Source organism: Antennarius striatus, chromosome 9, assembly GCF_040054535.1.
Source record: "Antennarius striatus isolate MH-2024 chromosome 9, ASM4005453v1, whole genome shotgun sequence".
In the NCBI taxonomy this organism is placed as follows: domain Eukaryota; kingdom Metazoa; phylum Chordata; class Actinopteri; order Lophiiformes; family Antennariidae; genus Antennarius; species Antennarius striatus.
Genome location: NC_090784.1, coordinates 6,543,770 through 6,566,976, shown reverse-complemented (window position 1 = coordinate 6,566,976; position 23,207 = coordinate 6,543,770). Strand labels below are relative to the sequence as shown.

Here is a 23,207-nt window from a genome sequence, read left to right as displayed (position 1 = left end):
TAAAAATCCATATTGCCTTTCTGTGCTGAGCCCAGCTGGGCCCCGTGGCAGACCTGGCCACAAAGCGCTGACGGGCCCTCCGTCTAGGCCTGGCTCCAGACGTGGGCCCCTGGCTTCCTCCAGGCAGGGCACTCCAGGCACTTGTTTCCCTTCTCGTTTTTTCACGACGTCATCTGAGACATTCTTTGTCTGGCCCTTCACCTCAGACCTGTTTGCCTTGGGAGACCCTACCAGGACTACAAGACTCACAACAACATAGCTCCCAGGATCCTTAGTGCACACGAACCTCTCCACTACAATAACGGTATTGGTTCCTCTTTTCAAAAAGGGGGACCAGAGGATGTGTGCCAACTAAAGGGGCATTACACTCCTCAGACTCCCTGGGAAAGTTTACTCCAAGGTGCTGGAAAGGAGGGTCTAGCAGATTTTCAAACCTCAGATTGAGGAGGAACAATGTGGGTTTCGTTCTGGTTGTGGAACGACGGACCAGCTTTTTATTCTCGCAGGGGTCCTGGACGGGCTTGGGAGTATGCCCATCCAGTCTACATGTGTTTTGTGGACTTGGAGAAGGCATACGATCGGGTCTCCAGGGACTCACTGTGGGACGTACTGCGGGATAAGGGGGTGAGGGGCCTCTCCTTAGTGCCATCCAATCCCTGTATGGCTGTAGTGAGAGCTGCGTTCAGGTTCTCAGCAATAAGTCGGACTCGTTCCGAGTAGCTGTTGGCCTTCGCCAGGGCTGCGCTTTATCACCAATTCTGTTCGTGATTTTCATGGACAGTAATATCGAGGCGTAGTCGTGGTGAGGAGGGGTTACAGTTTGGTGGCCTGAGGATTGCATCGCTGCTTTTTGCAGATGATGTGGTCCTGTTTGCGTCATTGGCCTGTGACCTGCAGCGCTCACTGGTCCGGTTTGCAGAGAATCAGGAACTCCAAATCTGAGGTCATGGTCCTCAGCAGGAAACCGGTGAACTGCCTTCTCCGAGTGGGGAATGAGGTCCTTCCACAAGTGAAGGGGTTTAAGTATCTTGGGGTCCTGTTCTTGAGTGAGGGAACAATGGAGCGTGAGATTGGACAGAGAATTGGGGCAGCAGGAGCGGTATTGCAGTCGCTTTACCGCACTGTTGTCACAAAGAGAGAGCTAAGCCAAGAGGCAAAGCTCTCCATCTACCGTTCAATCTTCGTTCCTATCCTCACCTATGGTCATGAGCGATGGGTCATGACCGAAAGATCGGAAATGGGTTTATTCAGGTGGGTTGCTATCTGATCCTCTGCTATTCGCGAGGGGCTCAGGGTAGATCAGCTGCTCCTTCGCGTGGAAAGGAGTCAGTTGAGGTGGTTCAGGCATCTGGTGCGGATGTCTCCGGGATGCCTCCCTAGGGAGGTGTTCCTGGCACGTCCAGCTGGGAGGAGACCTCGGGGCAGACCCAGGACCAGGTGGAGGGATTATATCTCAACACTGGCCTGGGAACGCCTTGGCATCCCCCAGTCAGAGCTGGTGGATACGGTCAGACAAAGGGAAGCTTGGGTCTTCCTGCTGCCCCCGCGACCCGATGACAGATAAGCTGTGGAAGATGGAATACTGTACATGACATTGTGTTATGTCATGTCATTTGTTTCTATTTACCCCCAGTGACTCCTTTTAGCAACATTAAATGATGTCTTTCATCAGGCTGTTGTTGAGCACACCTTTACTATCAGCACCAGTGGGATTATTGTGTTCTCCTCAACAATTTCAGCAAAAGCAAGATTTAGAGCTGAAGTAATTGGTTATTAATCACTTGACAGGCTTTTTATCTGAATAGCCTTTTTAAATAAGATTCACCTGTTCCAACTCGAGAAGTGTGAATGTTTGATTTTTCTTTTCGTTCGTGTTTAATATCCTTTGGCTTTGGATTGGTGGTCAGACAAAAGCTGTTTTTCATCCCTTGTTTCCCTTGTCTGTCCATCTGTTCTGATGCAACAGGATCAATCAATCAACTTTTATTTGTAAAGCGCTTAATCGTATCAATATTTCAAAGCACTTTTACAGAAAGAGAAACCCCCCAAAACCTGTAAAGAACAAGCATAAGCAACAGCTGGATAGAGTTGAGATTTCAGGCGTGCTTTGTCAACATCCTTAAGGTGTGCGTCGTCTCTTGTTGTTATTGTTATTATGTAATTATGTTCCCCAAACTGCAGAAGTTCTCTAGAGATGCAGTAATTTGATCTACAGTATCACCTGTCCAATAAACTGTAGTTTTTTTAAAATCATCCACAGCACACATGATCTTTATTGATGCTTAAATGAAAGTCGGTTTATTTGTTAGTGATTCTTGCAAACGAAGGAAAAAGTAGATCGTATTCACAAGGCTGCTTCTTGAGTCGTGAAATGTACGTTTGGAAAAACGTTGCTTTAAATTCACACTGTCTTTTAATTTCCCATCATCATAGTCATAATTCCAATCAAGAGGTAATTTATTAGAACTAATTAAACCAGAGACCAACAATGCATACCTTAATAAATCATAATGAAAGCATCATCATAATGAAAATCTTAAATGCGCAAACACTGATTTATTAACTGGCTCCTGCGTGTCGTCCTGCAGGCGAGCGGCCGTTCAAGTGCAGTCAGTGTGACAAGGCCTTCAACCAGAAGAGCGCTCTGCAGGTCCACATGGTCAAACACACCGGGAAGAAGCCTTTCAAGTGTGAGGTGTGCAGCATCAGGTTCACCCAGAAGAGCAACATGAAACACCACATGAAGAGATCACATGGCTACGGTGAGCAGCTGACTGGGGTCACACCAGTGCAAAGAGGTGGGTGGGTTGTGTTGATGAAAGTCAGCTGAGGTGGATCGACCATGTGCTCATATTAGCCCCTGGGTGCCTGCCGGGGGAGGAAATCCAGGCATGTCCCACTGGGAAGAGACCCAGGACATGGAGACCTGGAGGAGGTTGATGGGTGCAGGTTTAGACCTGGAAAAGTGGAAGAAGATGGATGGATGGATAAAAAAAAACATTTTGTTTCTGACAAAAAATTATATATATATATATATATATATATATATATATATATATATATATATATATATATATATATATATATATATATATATATATATATATATATATATATATATATATATATATATAGGAGCAGTTACTCCAATGTGTTTGAAAAATAAAATCAGGTATTTTGCATTGCGATTAAATCCATATTGTGAACCAGAACAAAGACTCCTAATGTCCTAGTTTACTAGTAACATACAGGTTTACTTTATCACTGACTCTAGAGTGCACAGAACTGTTTCTATAACAGACTGTGTCTCCAGGCCGTCACGGGGTCCCCGTGTTCTCTATAATCGACATTCTTAGCGGGACATTGTCAGTGGCGTCCCTGAACACTTCAGGCCGTCGCTGACCTTCCCCTGTGGAACATTTTATGTCTCTTATGCTCAACATTTCTGTCTGTTTTGTCTCACTTGATGATCCCTGTCATTATCTGTTGAGGAAGGGCCTCATGGAAACACTCAATCCGCCCACACACTCACCACTAATGCATATGCACACACACGCACACACACACACTCGCACACACACACACGCACAAACACTCCCCGTCATCTTACGAACGCTGCTATATTGTAGAGGATGACAGCTCAGTCAAGTTTGCTCCCTCGCTTGTCGACTCTGTGTCCTCTGTGTATCATCTGGTTCTCGTCTTCCATGTTAAATCATTATTTCCTCAGGTCTTGGTTCAGGTTTCATTCAAATGTGAATTTGACCTGTGGAGAATGACAGTGCTTGTAGATCCGCTCTTCTTTTTTCTTTTTTTTTTTACTTCTGCCTTGCGTGAGGCCTCTGTTCCTCAAAAGTTTCCTCTGAGATTCCCTCAGCAGGAGGAAGAACATTTCAAAAGCCATTTTCTGCTATGTTGCAAGGGATTGGCTTCACAGTTTAGAGCACAGTGACATCCCTTTGTGATTTTCTGTGATTATTGGTTGTTGTAGAAAACAAAGCGATAACATGCTGGATAGTAGTGAGAAAATGTGTGAGATATTGTTTAACTCCCGGGTAAGAGTCATTCAATAATACCTCCTTGATGTGGTCACAGTCCATCGGGTAGGTCTGTATATGGATCTGGGGATACAAGCATTGAGAATACAAGCATTGCATAAATACTCCCCGATGTGATTGCTCAATAATTTGGTATTGAAAGTAACCCCCCCGGCGATGCTTATTATAGAAGTCAGGATTCCCCCTGATACAAGGATGAAAAGATTTCCAGTTATGTTTTTTTTTCGCTAGCAAGAAATGGTTTGAAAGCCCAGCAGGAAGAAGTAACTGCTGCAACTGTTTGAGGAAAGGCTGCCTGTCTGATGGTCAGGAGAACAATAATTGGTGAAACAACTGGTTGAAAATTCAAGGTCACCAGAGTTTTCATCTTGATCCCACCAGTCAGAGAGTTCGTTTGGTTCACTTATCCTGTGAAACGTCTTCAAGATAGATTAGCTTGATTTCACACACAGTGATGGTTCCCAGAGGATCTATCCTGTCTCCTCGAGCAAACCAACTCACCTTTGTTTTTAGCGACCTGTCAAATTAACTGCAAGAAAGATTGCAGCTATGCATGAGGGAGCACAGCGCTGGCAGAGGTCTAGAACAAACATTACTCCACCAATGACAGGCTCATATTCTCTTTATGCAGTGTGAGTAACGTTGAATGTTCCAGAACAATCATCCAGAACAGCCAGAAATAAATGGCAGGTGACATAAAAGGCAGAAGTAAAAAAGAATATTTTCCACACTATAAGGCGCACCTATAAGCCTTTAATTTTCTCAAAAACTGACAGTGCGCCTTATAATCCAGTGCGCCTTATAGTGCGGAAAATACTGTAATCTATTTGTGACTGAATTCAGACCGTCACAACACCAGACTGCTAAAGCTCCTCTCTGGTCCTGCAGAATACGATATATAGTATTCACAAGAAGCAGGCCCTTAATAATACTGTCCAGTGGGACAGGCCCAGTCTGTTAGCATCACTAAGTAGCTAGGCTAACCAGGTAGGGGTCAAAGAAGTCTGCAGTTGGCTGCCGTCTACTGGTCATTATGAGTTTCTCTTGTTTGTTCACGCTGATGCAGTGGAGTGAAGTGATATTAGTTTTTGAAGAACGATTTGCTAATGTTTGCTTGTTGAAAACACTCGAGCCCCTGAACAAATGTAATTGCTGACCCTGCATTGCTTTTAATAAGAGGCATATTTTTGTGTCTGACTTAAAAAGCCAAGTAGTGTTGAGAGTGCCCGTGCGTCATAGCATGAATTATTCTTCTGCACATAAACGCACATAAGGCTACATGCTTACATATTCAGGGCTCTCTTACTTGAATGTTTGAGAAAGGTATTTAATAAGGAATACCAGGATCTCCGTTACCAGTATTCTATCTCTGACTACGTGTGAATGAAAGAACACTGATGGGGCTGCATTGGTTTAACAAATGCAGATCTTTGATTTATCTTTCATTGCCTTGAATTTATATGACTTTATATTCAAGCTTTGTGTTTACTTTAATGAAGATAATTTCAACTGCAAAATTGCAAAAAAAACAAACAAACCCAAAAACAAATGGGTTCAAGGCACAAACTTGTTAATTTTCAACTTGATGAATATGGGTTCAAAGTGTTTCGGACACAGGAAGCAAAAACAGTGGGAGATAATGAAATGACTCCTGCTGTAAAACTTAATTCAGCACATGGCCTGCAGCAGGAGAGCCAGTAGAACCTCTCTGTGTGTCACTCATTCGAGCTGACGTACTACATACAACACGTGAATCGTGTTTGGCACATCTGTGTTTTAGAGTTTGCGCAACACATTTTGAGATTTCAGAAAACCAACTGAAAAGTGCTGCTCTTATGAATCTGACATTATTTTATTGAAATAATTGGACCCACCCACCCCACCACCTTAACACCCATCATTTGTTTTCCCACGTTTCTCCCTCCAGGTCAGATCCACGATGTGTCCCTGAGTCAGGAAGACTCTGTGCATCAGGTGGAGGTCACACCAGAACTGGACCTGGAGGTGGTTCCTGAACCATCTGGAGACTGGCAGCATGTCTTCCCCTGACCATCAGCAACACCAGGCCCCCCCCAAAAAAACACACCACACAGCATAATGACCTCTAGCTAAACAGCAAAGCTTCCCCAAACATCTCCTCCTCTGTGAGGGGTTGTTCGGTTAGCGAAAAGAAAAAAAAAGAGAGACTGGAGAATTTATAGATTTGTAGATCCACTGTATGTCAAGGGCTTTACCCCCAGTAGCAGCCCCCTGCTGTTTATCCATATTAACAGTGAAGGAAGGGGAGTCTGGTTCTCTCTGATTGGCTTAATGACTTTTTTCTGTTTTGCTCCTCTCTGATTGTCATCAATATATGATGACCTCCGGAGAGATTTGGTTCAATAACCACAGGCATCCCAGAGAATTAGCCAGGCCCCTCTGGTGATGACCCTAGATGGAGAGGAAACGATAAAAAGTGACTCATGTCTTCATTAGAGGTCAGCTAGCAGAGAGACGCACAAAGAGCAGCTTTTATGTAACGATACTGTACATATTTCATCTGCAGGCCAAATGTTATGTAGTTTATTACGTATTTTTATTGTGTCGATGAAGAACGGAAGAGCCAGTTCTTCATTTAATGCTGTATCGACTAAAAGTATCAGCATCCCGCTTCGTCTTGTCTTAGCATATAAATAGCAGCGCCGTCAGTTTCTGTACTGTAGATTGTTCTGTAAATAGTAAAGGTAGATTTGCATATATTTTCTGATGATCTCCGACATTAAAGATCGGTTTGGAAAAATGTTATTTGGAAAAACTGTTGAAACATTAATGTACAGATTTTGTTGTTCATTTCTTTCTTTTTTTTGCACATGTATTTTCTATTTACCGTATAAATTAAGAAGATTAAACTAATTTTGATATAAATTTGCATTGCTTGTTTCTCATTCTTACATACTTGAAATCAATTTGTTGCTGGGGGGGGGGGTTGGTTTACATAAATCTGGCAGTGAAGGGAAACACCTCGTCTGTCTCCGTCAAACCACTTTGTTATTTTCAGGACTTGTTCTTCCCATATGTGGAAAATGTAGCCTCCCTATTTATGGAGCCGGTGGTGAATTCAAGCCTGAACCTGGATCGACTTTTTGAAGAGCAAATACAAAAGAACAACTTGTAACGACTCTTGTTTTTGTCCATTTAGTACTTTATGATCATTGCAGCAAACAGAATAATCACTGTTGTAACTTTCCAGAGTTCCAGAGTCCATATCAGCTGTATGAATCTGCGCTAATGAAACAGAATCAGATCTTCGTGTTTCACTGAAGCAGCACTTCTCCACAGTTAGAACCTGTTTCATCTGAACACACCGCTGCTTCCAGCCTGAACACCAGCACCAATTAAAGGAGAAAGATGGTGTTCATTAGTGAGATTCGGACTGCTTTGGCAGGTGGACTTTGTTTTGGAGGCAGCCAAGTTAGTTTTCTCCATTGCTTGTAGATTTTTATGCAAATCCTAGCTTATTGTTAATGATCTTATCATCTAACGCTAACAAGAAAGTGAGTAAAGATATTTATGTATAAAGATTTATGTATAAAGATTTATTTATGTATAAAGATTCTTTATGTATAATGATTATGTATAAAGATTCCTGGGAATTTTGTCTGAGGAAGAATAAACATCCATTTTGAGGCTTTTTTTGTTGTTGTTGTTTTAGTTTGAGGCTATTTTCTTGGTTTCTTTTATGCATGTTTTTCTATTTTCTTACCTTCAAATTAATTCAACTCCAATTACTAAATATTTACAAGAAATAAACATTATCACTATAATTTTTCTAAAATGTATTATATTTAGCAAAAACATGTCAGCATCTTTTGTCTGGCAGAATTCTATCAGTGGGTGCTTGATAGTATTTTAAGGGAATGAGAATTATTTTTAATAAAACATCAGGCGGAACTGGTGGGTCGACCTGAAAGCTGCTATTCAGGCTGAATGGAGCTCTATCCTCCGATCAGCAGTAGCTGAGAGACATGAATAATGATTATTAAATGAATCGTGAAGGCTGGCTTGGTGGAAAAAACTATGTCACGCCCTTCCCCGTGGCGACGCTGTGACGTGACCCGGTGCTATCACATCCCACCACTTGGTTTCATCACGACGAGTCTCTCCAGTCACACGCTCCAGGAAGCAGAGAGCAGAGGTAGTTGAAATGTTTTATTTTTTTTTATTGGAAGTTAAGTGGCTGGTCATCTTATTACACATACAGTAATGAACAGGAGCTTTACATTCATCCACATGATGCATTCGGAAAGAACACCACGCAACACTCACAAAGATCCATGCACACACACACAGGAGGGATAACAGCTGCACATCACACACACCTGCTTCAAACTCTGGAGAGACGTTCTGAACGGATCTTCTCCACAGGGTTAGACACAGAGCACCTTTTTGAAATTGTGTGGCGTTTTTAAAAGATCTAGAAGTAGGAAACTGTGTGTCGCTTTGGTAGTGGACAGGAAACGGTACTCGGGGGAAGGCTTTTGTTCATAGACAGTGTGGGCGCGGTGAATGCGACAGAAGCAGTGAAGAAGAAAACCCCAAAATACACACTGACCTATGAGTAAATATCTGAATCTAGCATCATGCTGCAGCACAAACATCACGCTTCCCATTCAGACTCACAATAGACGGGAAACAGAGCACTGTTTAGTTCTTTATAAGGACTGAGCCATTATATAATAAATGATACATCACAGATGAATATTTGTTTTTTTTCCCCCAATGATGACAGGTTGATTAAGACAGTTTAGAAATTATTCTGTCACTACACTCTCCACTTCTAACCTCAGGCACTAACGGCAGACAGACACTGACGGCACATTCAGAACAGGACTGAACACAACAGCTGAGACAGTGGGGTGGATAAAAACACAGGAGAACCAAAAGGACTCACGATAATGTTACAAAACAGACCCATCCACAGGTTTGTGTTTGAGTTCACAGAAAAAGGTTTCAGGGCACGACAAAGACGGAGCGACGGGACTAAAAAAACACTCTTTTCTTAAACACAGAACGACCACGGCCTTTTCATCCAGTCTCCAATCGGCAAAGACGGTCGAGTTAAACTTGCACCGGCCGTGACGTTCAGCTGCTCCGGGTCTGCTTCGGTTTAGTCTCGCTTTGGGTTAGAGAAACGGTGGAAACTCAAGAGGAGCACAGAGAGCCACGGCGAGGGGTCAGGGGTCATTCAGGCTGCACATGTGAGAGGCTACAGGATCCAAAGTTCACTTCACACCAATCATGACAACTGCAGAGGCACAAAACATACAAGGGAGTGGTGGGGGGGCAACAGATTGTATCTACCAGCCAAAGGGGCAGGGCAGCAAAGGGGGCATGAGTGAGTTAGTGAACATTAGAGTGTTATCAGAGGCGGAGGGATGGTGAGTCCAAGGGGTGGTGAGATTTTCCCCCTTCTTTTTTTCTTCCTTTCTCCCCACTTGAGTCCCGTGTTCTTGAGCATCTGCCCTCACGCTGTTGGAAGGGGGCTGCAGAGAGGGACCTCAGCGTTTGGCTGGAGAAGAACTCCTGCTTCCCTGCAACACATGAGACACATGTGATGAATACGAGGAGGAGGAGGCAGACGTCAGCGCCGCAGGAAGACTGTGATGTTTGCATCCGGCCCATTAGTCATTTGTTTCTGTGTGTGACGACAGTCCAAGACTTTTTGAGCAGATCTCACCGGTACTTAAGCAAAGAGCTGTTATGTAACAAGTTATTGTAGACGCTAACGTCCAGCGGCGATGGACCATGAATCATCGATGATTTAAAAATCAGCTAACGTTCAAGAAAATCCTCCAGGCTTTTACTCATGAATGACACCAGGGCTGAACGTTAAACATCAGAGCTGTCCTTCAGTGTGACACGGAGCAGGTTAGTGAGCAGCGATCCACACAGATGCACAAGAATGGAAATAAATAGAAGAGATAATAAATAAATGAAGCGCTCCGGTGGTATTAATGAAGTCTCTGACAGGAAAGTAGATCAACACTTTGACACCATGACTGAAACTAGTCCGAGTCAAACGCAAATCAAAGTCAAATCAAATCAAAATCAAATCTTCCCATCCATCCATCCATTATACTCCCTTTCTTCATTATGTTCCCTTTTTTTCCTGGGGGGGTTAGGGTCCCCCCCCCCCTTCACTGCTCATATAATAAGACATTATTATTTTTTCAAGCAGGTCTCCAGTTTGAAAAGATTTTGATGACAAGAAGTTCCTGCTGTGTTTGCCCTTAAGATAAAGAGGAATAAAGGTTGGGTGTAAATTAGGCTGCATCTTCTTCTGTGACATCTGGAAACACACGTCGCCCCTCAGACGCTGTAAATGTGTTTTCTTTGTGGGTTTTTCGGGCATTTTGTCCTTTCAGAGATAAAAACCGCTCTGTTTTCTACATTTCTCATCCCCAGGGTTTTTCAAATAAGAATCCTGTGTTTATCTCAGAGCCCTGTTTGAGATGGTATTGTACTTCTTTTTTCCCCATTCCCGTCTCTCATTCAGATCAGAAAGTAGTGGGAGTTTCTGAAAGGCAGAAAATGGATTGTAAAGAAGATAATCCACATTACGAGAAGCTTTTTATTCCGTGAAATGAAATGATGGCTTCAGACTGAGCTTTTGTTCTAATCCATTCTTACAGCTATTTCAGATTAAATTAAGTATCTGTTCTAAAAGAGGCACGCATGGATTTGAAAATTAAATGTCAGAACGTAAGAAATGGGAAAAACTGTGAAAAATTAATTGAAGTTTAAAAAAGTCTTTATACTCAGTCCCATCAGGCCTGTTTATGAGTGGAAGGAACACACATGAATTTATGATGGAACTTCAAGTCAACACGGATGAATCACTTTAAAAAGATGTGAGACATTGCAGACGTCCATCATCTACTTCGATTTCCCAGCCGACAACTCAGGCGCTGCAGAAACCCTGATTTCCAAACGATTTACTCTGATGTAGAGATGGAAAGAGGCTGACAAATCAAAACTGTCAGGGCGTGAAAGCTGCTACTCTATTTCCATGACATACGGAAACATCATTTAGAAAAAAATATGTGTAAAAGGAAAAAGGCCAAGTAGTCTGAAGCATGTCCCAGTGAACACGCTAAGGCTGATGGGTAAACGTTAACAGGTATCAGATTTAATGCAGCTGTGCCATAACTTCTTTTGACATTTTATTTCTTAATTAGCATAACAACCGATCAATATAAAGCTCAGTGTCAGTCTGCAATAAAAATGAGGGGATAATTTATTTGACACAAACCTTAATGATTACAAAGTTTGAAACCCTAAACTACTAATTCAGTGCTAATTCACTTTTAAATATGTTGTCATTATAAACTTATTGATTATACCAGATTGAAATGGGGAAAAAAAAAGATTTTCAACCATTTATATTTAATCATAAACTCTATTTTTGAGTAAGTAACTACGATTTAGACATTCAATTCACATTTCCCAAACTCCATATAAAGGATTTCAGTCTTTTGTAGTTTCATTTTCTTACTGAAATAGACCCAAGGTGAACTTTTTTCTGCTGAATTTGTCACTCTAGAGTCACCATCACTGACAGTTCAGGACATTGCGAATGCTGAAGCTGAATTTTAGCCTTGCTGGCTACTGAATGGGGAATTCTGAACCACTTTTATACTGTGCTGATAATATGAAGTGGCTCCTACATGAAGGATTCAGTCATGCTTGAAAAGTGAGTTCTTGCATTATATGTAGATGAGAAACACCTCCCTCCATGTAAAGCCGGTACTATATGTTAGCTCCAGCCCCAGTGGGTCATTTGGAAGTGGATCCATGATGTTCAGCGTGATTATATCAGCCCTGGAATAGAGCTTGTAGCATGAACAACGCCTGTGTTTAAAAGCCTCTTATTATTCTGCTGCTGTTGTAATGAGATTAGGATGAATTCTACGTATATGGAACAAATATGGAGTGCGTTAAACTCAAGAGCCCCTCCATCACGGATCAGACACTCACTCTGCTGCTGATATAATCACTGAGGCAGAAAGAAAAAACAAAAAAGGGAGATTAGAGGGAGATTCCATTTTCTATGAGAAACGAGAAAAACTTGGAACTTATTTAACAGACTTTTTCTCTTTTTTTTTTTTTTATTACCATTTTGAAGATCCTAGTCAGGGAACCTTTGCCGTCCCCTGCACTGGCCTTCTTGGCTTTAGCAGACTGTGACTTCTGGTCACCCTGCAGGAGCAGAAAAGGAGTCAGTACGGAAAGCGAGAAGGTGGTTGTCAGAGGACATGGATGCCCGTTCTTGATTCATATTAAATTCAGTGGAGTAGAGGAACATTTTAAGAAAAAAAGAAGGAAATATGTAATGTGGAGAGAGATGGACCAAGTCTAAACATAAAACAAATATAGAAGAAAACTAGGAATAGATTGTCAATTTCCTCAATTTCATTTATACTGTAGAATCTTTTTTTTTTTTAAATTCTGGCAAGGTTCGTATCTGAATAAAATATTTTTTGAACAAAAGAATGAGTCAGCAATAGAATGAGTGAATGAATGAATGAATGAATGAATGAATGAATGAATGAACGAATGAACGAATGAATGAACGAATGATTAGATGTAGATCATCATGTAGAGATTGTTTTCTAATGTGTGTTAGCGACATTTATGAAGATTCACAAAACCAAATGTATTTTGTTTTGGAAGCATTTCAAAAGTGTTGGATGACTAAGCCCACAAGGGTAATACCTTTCAACAACATGTCAAAATGACTGTTTGGTTCAAGCCCTTTCTATTCTACAAAATCTTGTTTTGTGTAACCGACTATGAGCAATAGCCCAAGAAAATATTCCTTATAATGTAAAAAAGGATTTTAAAAAAAACTAAAAGATGCTCAATTTTCCATAAAATGTGAGTCTCCTGCCTTCAATCAGAAAAAAACCCAACTACAACCCTCTTTTACTATTTATGTTAAACATTTTCACAGTTATATTTATAGTAAAATATCTGAGTCATTTTCCGTTCGAGCACACACACCTGAACGTTAATACACAAGGACCTCAAACTAAGTGCTGGCAGTAAACAAAGGCAGCCTCATTAATGTCTGTCTCAGAACCATTTTTGAAATGGAATGAGGGTAATGAAGTGCATCATGACGCCTGTGTTATCATAGACATATAATATATGCAGATATGGAAGTGGAAATGATGTACTTGGCAATGGATTTAGTTGAAAAATGGATTGAAGTTGAAAGGAAATGAGGGTGTTATCACTGATGTGTGGGTAGATTATAGCTGCCTAAGTGTCGATGGAGAATGAATGGAAATAGTGTCACGCCAGCGCCACACTCAAACACTGCTCCAGATGATGACCTCGCTGGCTCCCCCTCGCTTCGATTAGGCATTAGACCCGTTTTTGTCGCAGTTTCTTTTAAACCACCTACCAGGCCCATCTTGGCTGCTAGTCGTCTCCACTGGATGAGTAGAGAATCAAAGACAAAGAAAGGGAGTGGGGACAAATAGAAGTAAGTTTCTTACTCAGCACAAAGGCAGGATGGGAAGGAGAGGAGGCAGATAGGAGAGTCCATCCAGGGGGGAAAGTCACAGGGTCATGAGGGGGGCAGGAGCAGATGAGGTGGGGGGAGATGGGGAGGGGGCAGGTAGACAGGGAGGAGGGAAAGGAGGAGCTCATATTGAAAAGGGCACACATTTAGTGACCATTAGCAGCAAGAAATTATAAGACAGAAATACAGGAAACAATGCAGGAAAATACACGAACAGTTGAGATTAGACTGAGATAAATGTGTGTAAAAAAGTTGATGTTTGCGCTGCTGAGGAGATTTAAAAAAAAAAAAAAAGGTTTTGGTTCTCCATTCTGATCCGAACCAGATTTAAGTCGATATTGTCTGACACGCGTCCCGTTGTCCCACCACGCTCAGCAGAAACCGTTTCAGCATTTTGTTTTAATCATGAGGGAAAACGGAATAAATGATCTTTAATTGAATTACACTGGATCCTGATATTCACCAAAGGGCTGACATCCAACCAACCAACCAACCAACCAACCAACCAACCTCCTCTTTGGTGCTGGTAAATGAAGACGGCCCTGAACATCATGAGCTTCTGACTCTACTGTTCTTAAAAAAGATTTATCTCAAGATTATTCTGTATTTATTTATGGATTTATTTTTTGTATGTGTGTGAGAGTGAAATTCAGCAGCACAGAGCAGACTCACCCTGGACTTGGGAGGGGCGGGGGACACCTGAAGAGGAGTTAATCACAACACAGGATTGTTTGTGAGAGAAAAGACAGACGAGCAGAAGAGCAAAGAGACAAACATAGAGCTGGATGAAGAGGATGGGGGTCTCGCTGCTGATGCAGAGCGCTGTCCCTACAAACACACCCACAGTGGGTTCTACTCACGATGGAGCGGAAGAAGTGGACCACGGCGTTTTCTGCTCCACGCTTACGCTGGGAGGTGGCAGCAGCTTTCTGAGGGCCTGGAGCGAGGGCACCTCGGAAAGATCCCTGTCCAAGAAGAGGAGGGGAGGAGAGGAGAGGAGAGGAGAGGAGAGGAGAGGAGAGGAGAGGAGAGGAGAGGAGAGGAGAGGAGAGGAGAGGAGAGGAGAGGAGAGGAGAGGAGAGGAGAGGAGAGGAGAGGAGAGGAGAGGAGAGGAGAGGAGAGGAGAGAAATAACAGACCAACATGTTAAGTACACAGCTGCTCCTTTGTGATCAAAACTTTATTGACCTTACAGTCCTTGAAAGTTCGCGCAGAAATAATGTCTCACAAGGATTTTCTCAGGTTCTTATAATAATAATTATCAGATTAACAGTTTATCTCCTGAAGTCAGGCGATCGAGAAGATAGTACATCCAATTATATCTTCAGAAAGAAAGGCAGCACTGTGGGATTTCATGAAGGAAGCCTTAAATACATTTCAGAAAAGTTGGAACCTTGTCAAAAACATAACTAAAAGCAGACATGTATCACCTGCCATCCTGAGCAGAAAGTCTTTCTACAATCATCGCTTGTTTGAGTCTGTGGGCAGTTCTGTTACCAACCTGTTCACCGCTAAACTGTTCCAGCTTCCATTTGTAGCGTTCACAAACCTCCTGACTTGTTTCCCCCCGTCCCAGTGTGCCTGAAGCACATCGAGACGAGTTTACGTCCACCAATCAATGGTATTGATGAGGTGAAAACTGAACAGCCTTGTGCTGTTTTCAGGTGACCACAAACTAAGAGAACTTTGTTTGCAGGTATTAGTGGATAATCAGGAGCAAACAGATTGAGATTCAGCAACACACACACATGCACACACACACACACACACACACACACACACACACACACACACACACACACACATACGTATCAAAATCATGGCCCGGGGGCCAAATGTGGCCCGCCACATCATTTTATGTGGCCCACAAGAGCACAAAAGGTCAGAGTGTATAAAAATAAATACAGTAGATCAAAATTGTGCTTTAACCAAAACTACATTTCCCACAATGCAGTAATTCAGCCCATTTTAACTCTGACAAAAACGTTTTGAACAAAGTTGATGTCCTAACTTGTGTTTGATGTTATTTTTCTTTATTCTCTTGGATAGTTTGATCCTTGATTGATGGAGTTCTGTGGGTTTCATAACCTGACAAATTTATGTTATACCAGAGTAACAAACAAACATGGTTTTTCTGCGCAACTGTAATGTTTGTAACTTGAATAAGTAATAAATTCAGTCAAACATTAAGGAGTAGTTACATTGATAAGTTACATCTGGCCCTTCGAGGACAGCCTGATGTACTGATGTGGCCCTCGGTGAAAACGAGTTTGACACTCCTTGACCATCACCTCTAGCTAAATTTTTTGGCCACGAGTCAAATGAATTAATTTTTTTTTTCTGTCAATGACTGGATCTGAACAAAGGAATAACAATTACTCTTTATTCATTATTCAAATCCGTGCAGCCAGGTTCTTCAGAGTCAGACATCACAAAGGGAATGTTAGCACTAACTATGGTGCTCTGGTTTTCAATAAAAAGAACTGCAGCACGAAAAAAGCAAACTCTTAACTGATCCAAAAAGACTCATTAAAGGTGAGAAGTGTAATTATTATTTATATAGAGCCGCAACAACAACCTGCAGCCCACAGGGGGAAACATAATCCGCCCACACACTGTGTCGATGAGCGTTACCTCCTTCATCCCTTCCTCTGACCCCATTAATGTTAGAGGACAGCGGACGTGTGATTTTCTGTTTGTGTGGGACGGCTCACCGTCGGTGATTCACATCCATTACCCCACATCAAACAACCACAAGGCAACAAGGGAAGAGGAGGAGTGGAGGGGGTGTAAATGGACAGACAAACAATGATATCAGTACAGTGTCAGAGACACAAAAGAAAAAGAAAATTGAAAGGTTCCCGCTTAGATATCAAAATGGATTCAGACAATCAAGAGTTGCATAAAAGGAATTCTGTTTCTATAAAAAAAAAAAGAAGAAGCTGTATCTGTAAAAACAACTCCGTGGAGTAAATCTGCTCTCCTGTTATTGTTGGACTCGTGTGCCGTTCATCTCTGTGGCCCCTCCAGCGCTTCAACACCGACCCCTTAATGAGGCCTTCTTGCATAAGTGTGTGTCTGTTTCAGTCGTGATGTGAGCGATACGATACAGACTACAGGAGGCTGTTTCTTGTCTCAAGGGGAGGCAGAAGAGGAGAGACTGGAGTAGAAAAAGGAGATCATTTATTGCTGTGTGAATTGTGCGGGTATTTTTATATGACTCTTTATTTTTCGACTCCTTGCTGCTTTAAAACACATTTTCTGTCCTCATTTTTTTTTTTTTTTAACCTTTTAGAAAGATAAAAATGTGAGTTGACATCGATTCACCCTGACTGCATTAAAATGTCAGATGAACACTACACCTACTGAAGCAGGAAAAAAGGAAGTAAAGCAGGTTCCCATTAGCTGCCGACAAGCCGTTCACCATGATGGAGACGTTCAATTGTTCAGCAGCGACGTGCTTTAACATATGCCATTCAGTCGTTGTTGTCAGGTTGAAAGCTGTTCGTAGTAAATGAAGAGAATAATTCCCCTGAGTTAACAGCCACTAATCTTCTTCTTTCAGCGATTACAAGAAGAAATACAGAATGGCAGAATGTAGGACTCGTACTGAATTAATGTTGGATTATTGTCAGATTCAAACTAAATGGTTTTAAAATGTCCCTTAAGGGGTCTCATCTAATTTTCTGGGTTAATAAGAGAATTGAAAGTATTCTAATACAGATAAATAAAATATGAAGCTTCATAGATAGAAAAGGTCGCCTGAGAAAATCAATCCATCCATCCATCCATCCATCCATCCAGAGCTTTACTGGTCAATGATGCTAAACCGATACCTGATGGTCAGGCCAACAGGATTAAAGCTGTTATATCTCCTTTATGTACAAAGTGTTAATCACTAAGACTGGTCTTGTACCAGGTTCCAATCTTTATGCTACATGAAGCTAACCGTCCACTTAGTCTAATATTAATAGTCTGGATATGAGAATGGTTGTAATTTCAGGATTTTTTTTGTTTTTTTGGGGTTTTTTTTTAATGTTGGACTAGCCTTGCACCAAATGGATTCTTATTTTGTATTCTTAGCACTTTTCTGACATTTCCAACTCTCAATGAAAAACAATATTTTTGCATAATATGAGACCGCATGATATTAAAAACAAAAGGTCACGATCACATCTGTCTGCACTGAGTCAGGGGTCAAGAACCTCAGCTATAACTGATGCTGTTTAATCCTGGAGAACATTGTGAGTAACTTTTAACTTTTATCCAGAGCAGCACTGAGAGATCTGCAGGTCATCTTTCAATCTACCTGTAAGGCTGCACTACTGTATTCCGCATCACTCATTTCCTCACAATCAGCCGTACTCAAACAGTAGGAAAGAATAACATTTTTTGTTGGAGTTGGAGTCTTTCAGGCTGATAAACAGGGGTGGGGGCTGACAAACACAGAGGTTGGCTGGCTGTTCAGATAAGCAAACATGGCAGCTGTAGCTCACTGCTCCCCTCTGAAGGCTATCAGGTCTTCCGCCTCACAAGATCAAATATCAAACAAAACGGAGGTGAATTAAACAATTATCTGTGCTGTCAGACAGAACCGATGGGGAATGAAGACTAATTTTCTTAGGGACCATGTGGTGGCTGCCAAATAATAGGGGGGGGAGTGGTGTTTCTTTTATTGGGTAAAGGAAGGTATCAATGTTTGACTAATTCGTCAAAATTGACAAAATTAGGTTTACACTCGAGAATGTTTTTCAAAAATTGTATTTCTACATTTAAAACTTGAGATAAATGCCAAATACGTGCAGAAAATAACTCTTTTTAAAAGCTCTGTTCAAAAAATAAATTAAAAAATGTTCAGCCAACCTCCCAAGTAGAATTTTCCTACAGTCCCTGAAACAGAGGTCTTCTTTTATGCACAAATAAAAAAAAACAGATCTACATAATTCTAGAGCAGCGATCATTAAATTAAAACAAAACCCACGTCTGCCGTTGTTTTCATAAGCCAGTGATTACAGCCTGTGTCTTGATCCATCTCACAAAGGATGAAAAAAGACATTTACATTTTAAACAAACTTAAAGAGTCTCTGATGATTGAAAACAATGAAAGTGAAATGAGTGTTTTTTTTAAACGTGAAGTCATCCTCATTAACATGCTACTACTGCAAACACTTCAGACGATTCAAATGTGGTTCAGCGATCAGAATTTCAGGTTGTGCATAACAAAACATGAACAATCCGCTGGGGTCCATCACCCATCAGCCCAAACAGCGCACAAAGAATGAGACGCCTATCTTCTTCTTCTTGACATTTAATCTTTAGTCTCACACAAAATCAGACCAGTCATCTGTCACACGGGATTATCAGAGTGGAGCGAAAATGTAGCTCTGCTTGTCATTAAACTCCTTCTGTTTGTCATTGATTGAACTGTAGAATACATTAACTGCTCTTATTATCTAATACTAAAGTCTGTTTTGTCCATTAAGACTAAAATAAAGGGCTACTTCAATCAGTTCTTCCAAAACCAGATAACTAGTTCGGTTTTCACCATTCATTTACGGACTTCTGAAGATGGGTTCCAGAGGGTGAGTTTGTGAAAATGCCACCACACCATCATGTAAATGGGAAAAACTAAAAGTAATACTGGTACTGTGAAGTTAGACAGATTCTAATGGGTTTATTAATGCACTTCCACCATAGATCTGCTGAACCACCAGTGTAATCTTCTTCTGGGGTGTCAAGTTTGAAAGGTTACACCACCAATCACTGCTTTAGCATACATTTTACAGCACTTTTAACCCTCGACTACAAATCTGCATGTCTGGAAACTGTTTAGAATACACAGGTTTGAAAAGCTAAAGAAAAAAAAAAGCCTCTCTTTTCAGCAGAAACATTGTGTAAACAAGGCTCAAGTTGAATCGCTTCAAAACTGCAGTAATGACAAACCAGTTAGTTGCTTCCAGTTGTTAGCGCAGAAGTGGGAACACTTTTTCTTACATTTACAACACAAGATGATCAGTTAAAAACAAACCAGAGACAGAACTGAGGGTGTTGTTAAAGAGTTTTAATCAAGCAAGAATTTAAAAAGTTAAAACAGGATCATGTTAGGAACAGGTCAACGGTCACAGCACTTCACGAGAAATACAAACGCTTACAAGTATCCGCTGCAAAGTTGAAGGTGTTTCAGGGATCAGCAGGGATCCTAGTGGTGGTTCCAAACAAAACACTCCAACTGGGTCGAAGACACGTGAACCTGAGGTGAGCCAACTGATGTGACGGGCTTCATTCGAGTTGCTGGGGTCGGAAGAGCATCACATCAGTTTTGGTTTGGACTGTGAGCTGTTCCACTAAAGCTGGATTCATTAACAGCAATCAATCCCGCTTTGCATTAAGGAACTGATTCAGGCTGCTATCCAACAAATTAATATGCAAATTAGGACTTGAATTTATTCTCCAGTCCTTAAGAGTCTTCAATTTTTTTTCCACAATGGCTGATTTTCATGCAAACCTAATTTCCCCTCTAGTTTAGATATTAATTATACCAAAAGCCTGTCAGCATTCAAATGCAGATTTCCTGCAGTTGCTTCATATCCTGAGTAATGGAGTAAGTTTTTTGCCGTCATCTCACAACGTATGTATACTGTTTAAATATTTTCTAAAAACTTCAGACTTGGGCTTGGAATGAAAATAATGCACATGTATGAAACAAATAATAATAAAAGTACAAGAGATCTGTTTTAATGGCTCTACATCTACCAGATAGTAAAACGAGTCAAATAACTATGCACACCTACTAATACTGCAGCCTAAGAATCTAAGTGTGTGTTTTAGAATGTCTGTGGAGAATCTGTGCACACAGACAGAGGAATGGATGAAAAATTAAGTTTGAGAAAAAAATCTGTCTTCATGAGTATTTCTTGCTGGTTACACAAGCGTTTGCAGCAGGACGTTAGTGCAGTTTTACTTTTTCGCTGGAGGCAACAGAGGTGGGGCTTAGAAATCTGTCATTCACTTAATGTGAGCACTCATCGTTTGAAGGCAAACCCTTGGTGAATAGATAAATATATATCTCTATAACTTTGCTTGAGGACGCTTGGACAGCATGAAGAGAGATGCACAACTTAATGGAATAAAGATTAAAAGAAATAAATCACAAGAACTCAAAATACTGCAGGGGAATTTGTCTCAGGCCCAAATGATGGAAATCATCAGTTTGTTCTTTTGAATTTGTACAATCTATACAGGCAAATCTATCGATAAACACAACAGGTTGCAAATGGTTGAAGCATACAGTACAAATAAAACCATTTTCATCATCAATCTTACACCAGACTTAAGGCAAAGTGTTGCCAGGAATAAGACTTTTACAGTAATGTTCAATGCTGCTGTGAACTGAAGACTTTTACCGAACTCCAATTTCACACCACCTCCAGAGGGCATCACTGAGTGTGAAGTCACTGGACTGGAAAGGAACTAACAAAGCTCCGGTCTGGTTCTTATTAGTCGTGGCAGCAGTACTGAGCAGCCAATTACATGGAAGTGCATCCAGTCTGTCCAAGCTAATGGCCAAACTGGAGCCAGGAGCACACAGAAAACTCTGCCTGCCACAGAAAAGATGGACACTTCACCAGCAGAGGAACATGTGTCTGTTACACTAGGTAAAAATTGGTGCAGTCTCCTGACAACAGCAGAGTAAAAAGTAAGCAATGCAGGCCTTATAATCACCAGTCTTCAGGGTAAAATAAGCTGTTATTACTTTACAGAAGGCAGACACTTCTATTCCCAAACAGGGGGTGATAATATGCCCCTATTCTAACATATTCCATTATAAGTTAATATACATTTTATATCTCTTCCATCAGGTATAGCATAATAACCCTGAAAGTGACTCATCTGAATGCTACGGTGTTCATACGAGGACTTCTTCAGCCACCAGGTCAGGTGTCGGCATTACAGATGCCAGTTCTTGGTAAACCGTCAGGAAGTGTCAGAAAAAACATGAGATGTCACTAAGATGCAACCACAAACATGTATGGAGTGTTAATGTTAAAACAGCTGTAAGCTGTTACTTCTTAATCCTAGAAACACATCATGTGATCATTTATTCCTCTGCACCAAAACATTCCACCTGTGTGGAACGTTGTGCATTTGTAAATTCTTCTGGTCACATCTTGATGACATTCCTTCTGAGGACATTATATCTGGAGCTGTTTCCTCTGAAGCGTCTCCTCTCGGGCTGTTTTGACAGACGTTTGTTGGTGCAATTGCTGTCAGTTTTCCAGAGACCTGATGCCTTTTATCTCACGTCTGAGATCCGACTGACAGCTGAGGCTTTCCTAACACCATCAATGTTGCACTACGCAAACAGGAGTGAAGTGTAGTACCTCCCTGTGGCTGACTTATCACAGAAGATCTACAGAGTCCGTACGCTGCAGGGTACCTAATGCCTCGACAAAAATCCAAAAAACGAATTTAAACATCTCCCTCATCCTCATCATTATTTTTTCGCGAAGCACCTGACTTGAAACTCGACTGTTTTAAATTCCAGATGGACAAATGAGCCGATAAATAACTTGAAGCAGGAAGTGAACAATGCCAACAAATCACATTTACAACGGATGTTTAGATCGAACTGTCGAGAGTAATGCTGCTAATGTCAGTACCATTCAGGGAAAAAACAGAATATCGAAACACATCATTAAATCATCTTAAGTCACATCCTCTTTACGATAAAAAATTAAAATAAACCTTAACCAAAGACATTATCCAGTGACCAGTCCAGTGCCTACTGATTTGTTAAATGAAACTCAGGACAATGTCAGACTTTGGTTCACCATTAAAACAACTGTAAATAAACACAAATCTATTTGACAAATATGTTGCGACAAATTCTTTCGAGACCATTTGAGGTGGTTCTAGGGTTGAATCAGCAGAATGAATTGAGACACAAATGAAGGCCCCTCAACTCCTTCCTCACCTTGCTCTTCCTCTTCTTGTCTCCTCCGAAGAAGTTTCCGATCTGATCCAGGAGGCCGGGGTTCTTCTTCCTGCGGCCCAGTCCGAAAGCGGCCTGTGCGGAGCTGCTTGCAGATGCCATGTTTGTACTAGTGGTTGGTGGTTTGTGTTTGTCAAATGTGGGGTTCTTGTCACTCTCTTAAATGAGAGAACCAAAAAAACAAAGGAGGGAAAAGAGAAAAAAAGAGGGAGGGAGGGGAAGAAGCTAGCCTATTCTAGGTCCTGTTCGGGGCTCTCCGACCCGCACTCTGAAGCTGCTCCGCTGTGCTCCTGGATGGTCTGCAGCTCGTCCGATTCAGAGGGTCGGTCTTTGAAGGTGTTGTCTTCTCGCCCCGGGGCATCTCGGGAGAAGAGGCGGACCAGGTGGGGGCGTGGCGTGGCGGCGTCAGGGTCGGCCGTGCTGGCAAGAGTCCAAGGCTGGCGGGGGCCCTCAGCGCCTGTGGAGTCAGTCACCGCCGGCTTCTGGGAGATGCAGCCATTGTTCTGGTTCGCATCTGCCTCACCGAGGCCTGTGTGGAGACAACAAGGGTCATCTATGGGCTCGGGCCTGCACACAGCACACAACCCAAC

General features: G+C 41.7%; 3 protein-coding genes across 7 annotated transcripts in view; 1 reads left to right on the top strand and 2 right to left on the bottom strand.

Annotated features, from left to right (window-relative positions):
- LOC137601853 (zinc finger protein 236-like) overlaps positions 1-6,947 on the top strand; it is a 52,940-nt gene extending 45,993 nt beyond the window's left edge. For both annotated transcript variants that reach the window (XM_068324302.1, XM_068324301.1), the window contains exons 31-32: positions 2,589-2,762; positions 5,986-6,947. In XM_068324302.1, the coding sequence (XP_068180403.1) occupies positions 2,589-2,762; positions 5,986-6,107 (296 nt within the window). In that variant the 3' untranslated portion in view covers positions 6,108-6,947. The remainder of the gene's footprint in view (positions 1-2,588; positions 2,763-5,985) is intronic.
- A 1,286-nt stretch (positions 6,948-8,233) lies between these two features.
- LOC137601541 (myelin basic protein-like) lies at positions 8,234-22,858 on the bottom strand. 3 transcript variants are annotated; one of them, XM_068323766.1, is made up of 5 exons: positions 22,600-22,858; positions 14,487-14,591; positions 14,299-14,325; positions 12,213-12,296; positions 8,234-9,628 (listed from the first exon to the last, which is right to left on the bottom strand). In XM_068323766.1, exons 1-5 carry the CDS (start codon positions 22,717-22,719, stop codon positions 9,596-9,598), a joined length of 369 nt encoding a protein of 122 aa, XP_068179867.1. In that variant the 5' UTR covers positions 22,720-22,858; the 3' UTR covers positions 8,234-9,595. The 3 variants fall into 3 exon arrangements, with proteins under 3 accessions (XP_068179867.1, XP_068179868.1, XP_068179866.1); XM_068323767.1 differs by lacking the exon at positions 14,299-14,325; XM_068323765.1 differs by lacking the exons at positions 8,234-9,628; positions 12,213-12,296 and adding an exon at positions 13,318-13,536.
- Positions 22,848-23,207, bottom strand: part of mbpb (myelin basic protein b) — a 37,081-nt gene continuing 36,721 nt past the window's right edge. For both annotated transcript variants that reach the window (XM_068323768.1, XM_068323769.1), the window contains exon 4: positions 22,848-23,146. In XM_068323768.1, coding sequence (XP_068179869.1) covers positions 22,848-23,146 — 299 coding nt within the window. The remainder of the gene's footprint in view (positions 23,147-23,207) is intronic.

Excerpts from the sequence above, each read along its gene's own strand:
- LOC137601541 (XM_068323765.1), bottom strand. The coding sequence starts at position 22,719 with ATGGCATCTGCAAGCAGCTCCGCACAGGCCGCTTTCGGACTGGGCCGC. Across the intron at positions 14,592-22,599 it reads ACAAGAAGAGGAAGAGCAAG|GGATCTTTCCGAGGTGCCCT; the intron begins GTGAGGAAGGAG and ends CTTCTTGGACAG. Across the intron at positions 14,326-14,486 it reads TCCACTTCTTCCGCTCCATC|GTGTCCCCCGCCCCTCCCAA; the intron begins GTGAGTAGAACC and ends ACTCCTCTTCAG.